Source organism: Pelmatolapia mariae, linkage group LG17 (genome assembly GCF_036321145.2).
Source record: "Pelmatolapia mariae isolate MD_Pm_ZW linkage group LG17, Pm_UMD_F_2, whole genome shotgun sequence".
In the NCBI taxonomy this organism is placed as follows: domain Eukaryota; kingdom Metazoa; phylum Chordata; class Actinopteri; order Cichliformes; family Cichlidae; genus Pelmatolapia; species Pelmatolapia mariae.
The window spans coordinates 22,069,404-22,079,713 of NC_086242.1; the positions used below are offsets into that span (position 1 = coordinate 22,069,404).

General features: G+C 38.2%; 1 protein-coding gene across 2 annotated transcripts in view; it reads left to right on the top strand.

The window, feature by feature from the left end:
- Positions 1-10,310, top strand: part of LOC134615647 (receptor-type tyrosine-protein phosphatase R-like) — a 36,184-nt gene extending 25,874 nt beyond the window's left edge. For both annotated transcript variants that reach the window (XM_063460220.1, XM_063460221.1), the window contains exons 9-16: positions 188-377; positions 695-779; positions 1,935-2,014; positions 3,535-3,672; positions 3,843-3,953; positions 4,037-4,194; positions 4,277-4,390; positions 5,305-10,310. In XM_063460220.1, the coding sequence (XP_063316290.1) occupies positions 188-377; positions 695-779; positions 1,935-2,014; positions 3,535-3,672; positions 3,843-3,953; positions 4,037-4,194; positions 4,277-4,390; positions 5,305-5,398 (970 nt within the window). In that variant the 3' untranslated portion in view covers positions 5,399-10,310. The remainder of the gene's footprint in view (positions 1-187; positions 378-694; positions 780-1,934; positions 2,015-3,534; positions 3,673-3,842; positions 3,954-4,036; positions 4,195-4,276; positions 4,391-5,304) is intronic.

Genomic DNA, 10,310 nt, shown 5'->3' on the forward strand with positions numbered 1-10,310 from the left:
GTTTATCAAATTACAAACTCTGAGTCAGGAAAAACCTTAAAATTGACCAACCCAAACTGAAACTCAACCAGCAAACCAGTGAAGTGCAATAAAAATGTAGGAAGGAAGGGAACTCGTTCGCGTGATCAGCCCTTCCATTTTTAACAAAAGCTGTCTTTGTCTCTTCCCTCCCATCCTTCCTCTGCAGACGTGGCTCTAATGTCTCCCTGGTGTTGGACATGTCTGCTCTCGGCGCTGTGGAGCCCCTTAACATCGCCGTGGTAACCCCCAGGGAGGCAGCAGCCAGGGAGTACCTGCTGTCGGCCGGCCGGCCGCTCACCCGACAGCAGCTGCACGACATCGTTAACAACACCCACAAGCTGCACGCCGAGTTCGCTGTGAGCCCGAATTTCATGCTTTGGTTGGGTTTCTGATGGGACACACTGAAATGTTGAAGGGCTGATTTACATGCAGTCTTTCATAATGCCCTCAAGTTCATAGATGGAACAGCTTTATAATGAATTTTAGTGCTCTATGTGAGAAAATCAGTGGCAGTTTCTTGCAATGAGAAGAGAAAGGGATTGCATTTTCTTCATTTACAAAGATCATTAACTAACCAAGTCAAGTTGAAATAATACTCATGTAAAGTGCATTGTGTTTTAATCTGGGTAAGAAATGTGCCATAAAATTGAAACTTGTCTTCCTAAAATCTCAGGAAATCCCAATGAACTTCATAGATCCCAAGGAGCTGGATATTCCGAATCATGGGACCAAGAACAGATATAAGACCATATTGCCCAGTGAGTATTCTCAGTGTTGCTATGGAGCAGAAATACTTCCAAAACAATCCCAGTCTCTGATTTCCTGTTGAACCAGGAAGTTGTTTTATTATGTAGGCGGAGTTTAGTGTCAAAGGCCAACAACCGCAAGGACAGCTATTATCGCACCTCCCTCTTCCCCATGAGCAGACAGAACAATACATTTTCCTCTGAGCACAGTTTGTTCTCACACTGTCGGTCAGGAACTTATCCTGATTAAGACATTATGTAACACACACACACACACACACACACACTTACTTACTTTTTGGTTTGTGTAGCCGTGCTTTGGGAGGAGGGCGGGGTTATCAATACAGCACTGTTCCTTCCTTCCGACCAATCAAGAGAAAGGAATGCTCACCTAGAGCTGCTGTCAATCAGAGACTTTCCTCTGTTCCACATTCTGTGTTGTTCTTAAATGTGCTCCAAACGTTAAAACATAACCTGCAATAGGACTCTACCAACCCTAGATGTTATAGGTAGATATCCACTGTCATCATATATTGGCTTGTTTAGGACTATACTGAAGCCTCAGCTTTAACCTAAAAATAAGTTTTCAGCAGACATTTCAAACAACTAACAGAGTCAGGTGACCTTATAGGCTGAAGAAGGCGGTTCCAGAGTTTGGGAGCTACAGCTCACCTCTGGTTTTAATATGATAGCAAGGGACTGTTAGACGACCCTGGTTAGGTGATTGGAGAGGTCAGCTGCATTGATAAGGTGTTAGAAGTGATGCATATGAAAAGTGAATTGCAATAATCAAGATTGGAGAAAATTAAAGTGTGTACTAAAAGTTTAAGATGATTGACTGACAGTAAAAGTTTGATTTACACAATATTTCTCAGATGAAGGAAACAAGACTGGGTAAACTTTGAGACATGAGTTTCAAAATTCAGGTGCTGATTAAAAGTGATACTGAGGTTTTTAGCAGCTGATTTGATGTTATTAGCGAGGGGGCCGATGTACTGACTGACTTCCCTACAGGGAAAGCAGGTTAAAAACTAGATGGCAGGAGTTTAAAAAAAAAAACAAACAAATCATAGCATGTTTTTGAACTTAATTTAAACTATTCTCGTTAGTTTTCTCCTTTGTACCTTTCCTTGTGTCCTCATCTCCTGTCCTTGGTATGTTTCCTAGACCCTCATTCCAGAGTGATCCTTAAGTCAAAGAGCTCCAACGACCTGCTGAGCACCTACATCAATGCTAACTACATACGGGTGGGTAGCAGCACAAACTGTCCTGCAGTCCAAGCAATCGATTTATGAACTAATACTTAACATACTTGTTGTTTTCATTTATTTTCCTTTTTCTATTCTTAAAAAAAATTCTATTCATTATTTTCCAGACAATTAGCTTTTTGTGTTTTCTTTGCTGTGTCTGTGTTGTTTTGATCGACTCCATCTGTATTTTCATGTTCTTTCTGTAGATCAGTTGCATAACAACAAATTGTACTCTGAGTATTATTTATTTATTTTTTGCCTGGCTTACTTGTATTTCCTGTTTTTTGTTCTAGCTCTTGGCTGCTGTGTTTATTCTGGGAGACATTTTAGTACTTACTCAGGTTTTGAAAAACTTTTCAGTCCAGTTAATGATGACATTTGTTTTGTTAAATCTTCTCTAAACCTGAGAAAAAACAGCAAGCAGGCTGTCATTATCACTCATCTGGAATGTAAACAGCCTTTTCTTTTTCTTCTGGCTCCTCGTCGACCTACACAGTGAAAGTATTTGCCTGTAGAAGTCTGTAATGTCGCTCTCAGACTTCCACACAATAGACTGTCTTCCTGTCAGGAAACACCACTGAAACAGTTTAAAGCGGCGGACCTCATGAGACAACCGAGGCTGTTTAATTTCTTTGTCCTACTCCACGCACACGCGCACACACACACACACACACACACACACACACACACACACACACACACACACACACACACACACACACACACACCAAAAATCTTATTCATCCAGAATAAGTAAGCACATAAATTACATGAAAATAACAGCGATTATGAAATGAAACACAGCAGTTTTTTGTTTTTTTTTATTTGAAGCTTAGAAATGAAATATGTTTTTTTTGAAGTTCAGTTTGGCACGGTCTTACTGTTTGTGTGTTTATTTGTTTTGTTATGCCACCTGGAGTCATTAACGCACCATCACCGTTTTTTGCTCTCTGCACACATTTAGCTCAAGCTAAAGTATTGTGCTAGTTTGGAACTAGCCACATCCCGATCCAGTTATCAGTTATGTCGGTTAAAAACCGACAGCAGCAGGAGCACCCTGAAATAAAACGAGTTTTTATTCATAAATGCCTTAAAGGTCATGCCAGCGAGAGAACACTGAATCACTGTTCAATTAAACTAGCTCATATACAGCCATGAAAGATTTAACCTGCTGTTTAATGGTGAATACGAGCGACTGGATCAGCTGAATAACTAATTTAAAGTTAATGATGTTTTTCAGGTTCTTTATTTTAGACTAATCTACAGTTCTAACATTTTCATGCCGTTTTTCTTTGTGTAAAAATGGTTTAAATGCAGACAAATGGGTCAAGTATTTTTCTACGTTTTTAAGAATGTATTCCAAAATGTAACGGGTTCTTTCTTTGCGCATGTCTTCATGAAGTTTTGGGAAATCCTGGTAGATTTTGTCTAATGCTGCTGATAGACCCTGGTGGAGGAATATATTCATCATTCTGTGAATGATGCTGACCCTGCTGTGTGATTGGTTCATTCTGCAGGGTTACTTGGGGGACGATAAGGCGTACATCGCCACTCAGGGTCCTATGGTGAACACGGTGAATGACTTCTGGCAAATGGCCTGGCAAGAGGAATCACCAGTTATTGTCATGATAACCAAACTAAAGGAGAAGAACGAGGTAAGAGTCTAAAAAGCAAAGAAAGAGCGTGTTCTTAATGCCAGGGTAGATTTTAAGTGTTGTGGGCGCTGAGTGTATAGTAACAAAAATGGAGTGATCTGGAAAGTGCTCAGCAGGAGTGAAAAGTGAGCTGAAGTTAATGAATGCCGCCTTTGTGCCTGCCTCTGTAGAAGTGTGTTCTGTACTGGCCGGAGAAAAGAGGCATCTACGGGAAGGTTGAAGTGTTGGTGAACAGCATCAGAGAGTGCGAACACTACACCACTCGCAGCCTCACGCTCAAGGTACACGTTGCACAGCAGGGAACGTGTTCTCATCAGAGCTGAGAATCAGGACTAATACGTCATGTATGTTTTCATGTATGCAGTGTGGGAACCAAACCCGCTCTGTGCAGCATTACTGGTACACATCGTGGCCTGACCATAAAACCCCGGTCTCAACACTGCCGCTGCTGCAGCTGATGACTGACGTAGAGACGGACAGACAGGCCGCCACCACCGTGGGACCAGTCATAGTCCACTGCAGGTACTGACACACTGACCAACAGCGTGACGGTTCTGTTACTAATAAATAATTATGAAATGACTCCCTGCTCGTTTGATCGCAGTGCTGGGATTGGGCGAACGGGATGCTTCATCGCCACGACGATAGGCTGCCGGCAGCTACAGCTGGAAGGAGTGGTGGATGTACTGGGCATCACCTGCCAGCTCCGAGCCGACAGGTAACACACGTGTACTCCTGCAGGTTTTTACTGATGACCTGCAGGTCCTCACTTCCATGATTAAAACAATCCAAAGGGTGTTAAAAAGCCAACATTTAAACCTCTAACTGGCTCTTGTAAGAAAGTACCATTAGTCACTGAGAAACATGGTTTTTGCATAAACTCTGAAGCTGCCTCGCTTGTCTTTGTGGTCATTTTAAGTCTCTGTGGTCTCTTGGTTTCCCTTTGAAGGCATTGAGTGTGTCTGACATCCTTGCAGTTGTTTCAGACCTTTTGGTGATAGTCTTGTTTTAGTTTGTGGTAATTTTTTTTTATATCTCTTTCTGGTTGGTTTGTTTACAATTGTGTATTTTATGTGTATCTGGACATTTTTTTATTTTTTGTGATTTTTTTTTTTTTTTTTTTTTTTTTTTTTTTTTTTTCTCCTCATTTGTGGACATTTAAGGTGTCCTGTAGTTGTTTTGTGTTGCATTGATTGTTTAAACTGGTTTTGGCAGTTTTCTTTCTCTGTGTGGTCGCTTTTTTCCTTCCCATTTTTGATGATTGTGTTTAGTTGTTGTTTTTTGTCCTCTTTGTGGTTGCTAAAGCGCTCATTGAGGACCTTTTTAAACATGTATGCAATACAAATTCATTTAAATTAAATTATTAGTAATCATAACAAAGTTTGAATGATTGGATGAATATGACTTTGATTTGTTGAGTTTATCAGGAGTTGTTTTGGAGATTTTTAACATGTCACCCAGCCTTGTTAAGTGACATAAGATACATAAATTGCAAATTTGACTTTGTCTGCACTTTAGAGTCAGATGGTGTGTTATGGTTTATTGCCAGCACTAAATTCATCCCTATTGCATGTTTGAAACAAATAGTTTTGCTTCTCATTCCTAACTCTGTCTCTCTCTTCCGCTATGTAGAGGAGGCATGATCCAGACAGGTGAGCAGTATGAGTTTGTCCATCATGCCTTGAGCCTATATGAAGCCCGTCTATGTGCAGAAACTGGCCAGTGAGGTTTATCCACCTGACGAAGGTACAAGTTTAACCTGGAAGTGTGCTAAAACGGTCCTCTGCAGGTGTGAACTGTGGTTTGGGAATTCTAAGTCTGGGAAATTCTGGAGGAAGCCTTGGAATTTGATGGACAGCATGGACAACCAAAAAGGACTGTTCTGGGAAGAATCTGCTCAAGGAAAAAGGAAAGGCAAATTATTAAGAATGGAATGTATCTTTTTATCTTTTCTTTTTCATCAAACTCTGTGGACCCGCCCACTTCACTTAACCAACCGATTGTTGGATCGAGTTTTAACTAACCAGACTCTCCCATAATGTCTCTTTTGTCATAGAGACTTAAAAACTTCAATTTACTGAAACTGATGGTACATTGTTCAATAACACTGTTGTGTTTGTGTCTTCTAGCGTTTTCATTATTTTGTAATGTGGTGTTTTTATAAAAATGGCTACTGAAAAATGACTGTTAGCTGCACCATTGGTTAAACTATTCTAGTACTGTTGAACCAACATTTACCTGTTTGTGACCTCAGCATGCTGTTCATTACTCTCTGATTTAGTCACAGTGCACTTCCTACACTTAGGCTAAGACAAGGTTCAAATGCTCCCTTTTTAACCTGTTATTTAGTGGTGGGTTTTCTTTTCTTTTTTTTCATATTTTTTCACAATCTCATTGACTTATTAAACTATTGCACATCAAACTTCTCAGAGATGCCAAACGCACAAACTAGATTGACATCAATAGGGCTAATGCTAGGTTCAGATACATTAACAACTGACATTGGTAGTTATGTAAGCTAATGGATAGACGGCTAACAAATAAATTCTTTTATCAACGGTTGCCCATGGGGCAACAGCAACTTTTACATTTTTGTTTCTGTAAGTTTCCCAGCTTTTGCTGAGGTCCCAAATGGGGCTACCTTTAGCAACATGCTAAAAGCTAACAAAGCAGATTGATGCTAATCTTCCGCTAAGCTATAGTTCTTGTAGTACAGCAAAGCAATTAGTGGCTAATTATAGCTCCAGTAGTTTTATTGCTTTAATGTTGATAAATATATACTAACCACTTAACTCATGCTATAACTAGTAGTGCATTATCCTAATACAGTATTTTTGTTAAACCAATTAAATCTAATATTCTGCTGCTAAGCCAAGCTTGTATAGTGATGTTAACAGTTGTTTATGTAATATTCTTCAAGTACAGCTCCTGAGAAGTTCTGGCAGCAATGCCAAGTCTAGGTAATATGGTAGCTGTAACTTACAATGCTAAAGAAATAATTATTTTTCTTAATCACCTTTATGTTAACACTTAGAAAGACCAATGAATAATACATTAAATAAATAAATAAACAAATGAAAATACATAGGGAAATGAAAAATGGTGGCTTACAAGGTATCTCACAAGAAGTGTTTTTAATTGTTAAACTAAAAGTCAAAACTCATATATTTGATCTATAATTAAACCAGGTTGTAATTGCTGAAGAGCACAGGGAGTGTAAAAAAAACAAAAAAACATATTTTAGCTTTGGCCCAGAAATCCCCCCACTATCCCCCCAGCAGTTTGCACCCTGCCTAATTGAAGGGGATTTGATATAGCTACTTCAAGCTCTATATTTTTATTTAAGGTCTTTGGTAGCTTCGCATGATTCATAGTTCAAATGAACACAGAAGACTGTAGCAAAGGACAACAGAGGTCTTCTCTAAAATGAGTGTTGCCATTTTAGTTTGGCTTTCTAATCCAGGGTCAAAAAATACAAGCCATTCCTGATGCCACAAATACGAAATTAGTGCTGCTCGGTCTCAGAGTTTACACTCCATCTAGTTCACCTTGTCTAGCATTGACATGTTCCCTGTTGTGTGATATATTGCTTTATACCAAAAATGTGAAATATGGTGCAGTCATCACATCGATGTGCTGTTGTAAATTATGTTATCTAGTGAGTATGTTATTTTGGTGTATCAAAGTAATAATAACTTTATTTTTATACAGTTTTTACATGTTTTTGATGTCTTTAGCAGTCCTCTGTCAACTGTAGCCATTTGGGCTACATATCTCATTATCATTAAATGTTCGACATGAATTAAAAATTGGCTTTTGGTCTGTTGGAGACAGAAAATCCAAGCTTGACACAACCTCAAACCTTAGTTTTGTTTAAGCCTCTCTCTCAGTGTTGGAGCAGTAATTTTTAAATTTCCTTAAACCAAATTACAGCTAAAGAGATAAAGAAAAAGTATCGACTTATATTTGTCAGCAAATTATTTTTTAAAGAACCAATAGACTAACTACATATTTTTTTTTGAACAAAATGTGAAACAAAAATAACAATATTGAGACATCTATTTCAGTTTTCTGTTAGAGATCAGAGGTTTCAACACTAATGTCAGTAATGAAGAACACTGGCATTATCATCTAATATTCTCTCTGTGTGAATGGGAAAACCATGTACAGTACATGTTAAAGTGCTATTAAACCCAATGTGGGCAGTTATCTTTTCAAAGTATACATCACAAAAACACAAATCTCGCTGCTATAACTGGGAGCATTGGGATCAGACCGTTAAGGGGAAATAAACAAGAGGAACTTTAAAGACTTTTTCTATGTAACAATATATTTTTATTTACTTCTTTACTTATGATACAATCATGGGACTTCGGACCAGAGTCTCTTTGTCTGCACGTCCAACGTGCCTCCTGGGACCATCATCAACCCGCTGTTCACTTCAGCAAATTCAGGAACTGGATGACGAATCCGGATATTTCAGTAGTGATACAATTTTCTCTGTTTGAACTGACTGAAGTGAAAGTGGGTTCAGCCCAGCCTCCATGCCCTCTACAGCAGCGGGCACAACAACACACACTGCCTCTGACGTAGTATTGTGTACAGTAGGATGTGGTTCATGTTCTGTACTTGTATTGTTGTTGACTGTTGATGGAGCTTAAAGGGACCCTAAATATTTAAAGAATTATCATACTGTAATCACATCGTATTGAAAACAATCTAGAGTGCATTTCATTTTTTGACATGAAATTTACAGCTTCCAGGCTCTTAGTGTTTATTGTAGGAATTCAACTTTGTGCTGAAAATCTTTAAATTTACTTTTTTTTTTTTTTTTTTTTTTTAACTCAGATACTAATGTATAGCCATTTAGAGAATGTTCTTCTTTCACTTCATTAGAAACTACTGCAAGCTTAAATTTTAATTTCTTGACTCAGAATGAATACAGAAACTACAGAGTGAAGTTTGCAAAAGTCATCGGCACTGGATGATTATTCTGGCTCATTCCAGGAAATCAACAATAGAAACTATGAGCATGTGGACCAAACAAAACTAAAACTTCCAATCATTTAAAAGTGCTAAGGTGTGTATTTACAATCTTATACAGGAGTATAGCATTGTCTTGTACTTTGAAATTTTAAACTTAATATAAAGCTAAATCTTAAACACCTGAAAAGCTGTTTACCATTTTCACATGCATAGTTAACTATGTTGGCACAGAGACTATTTTTGAATCACTTTCAGCACATTAAAAATTAAGGTGGATGCTTCTCATCCAGCATTGACAGCTGAGGTAAACAGTAGACAAACAGATTACACAATAGGGAAACTCTCCAAGCTGGATCCAGTCCAGAGTCACTTTGTTATCAGAGTACACTCTCTGCAGATCAATAGTGGCAAGAGTTTTTGAGGTGCTTCTGGGGTAAAAATGAAAAATACTGCAAAATATTTAAGTGACCATATCCATTTGTATTTAATGTCTATTATTCAATTATTGAAATATAGTGTATCCAAAAAGTATTTTTACACAAACAGTTTTTGAAACATGCCAGCTGCCCGCAGGTATTATGGGTTACAGTCTAAATTTAATCTGTTTAAACTCTTTTGGCTGACTAAAACTTGTTTGCCTTTTAACAGTCACTGTAGCTAAGATTTTGCACTTGATTGGTAGAGGTAAGAAAGCAGAACTCAGTGAACTGCTATCTGCAGTCTAGTGGTGGAAATTGTACACACTATAACTTTAAAGTTTTAAATCTTTCACTAGCCTTATGTACGGATCTGTTCTTTAGTGTAGATCAGTGGTCCCCAACCTTTTTGCACCACGGACCGGTTTATGTCTGACAATATTTTGACAGACCGGCCTTTAAGGTGTCGCCGATAAATGCAACAAAATAAAACCAGTACCGGTACCAAAAATAAAAAGATTTATTCATAACACGCGTGAAAAGACCCAGGGAAACAGAGTTAATGATAAAAAAATAACGATAAAAAACGATTTAAAAACGCTGAAAACCATAAATTACACACCCGAGCCTCAACTCTCGCGGCCCAGTACCAAACGACTCATGGACCGCTCCCAGTCCATGGCCCGGGGGTTGAGGACTGGCTGGTGTAGATTATACCTAATTAAAAAAACTAGTCATTTGCAAACATTACCCTACTGAGGAATTTTAGCTAATGAATAGTTTCTAGCCCAGTGGTTCAAAGCTGTTTTAATTTAAATCTTCGGTCTCTCTTGCACATTGATTCATGTGGTATTAACTTCTTTTCATGAATACATGCATTGGAATACTACTTTCTTAAGCTTTACCAATTCTGCTATGAGTTGTACATGTGCATTTACTCAAAGATCATTTTTGATTGTACAGTTAAAAAAATATATATAAATAACATTAAGGTCCCTTTAAACTTCTTTTGTGTGGGCATTACAGATCAGTCAGAGTACACTTGATACTAATTAGTGTATGTACGGTCTAACTATTATACCTATGAAACATGGCTTTTTAATGTATTACTAACCAGCTTGAATGTTGTAATGGTTCAGAACATTAGCCACTGAGTAGTGCTGTAACCTTGTTATCTACTCTATCTACATATATATATCTATATTGTTACCTGTAACCTGAGGATTAAAAACACTG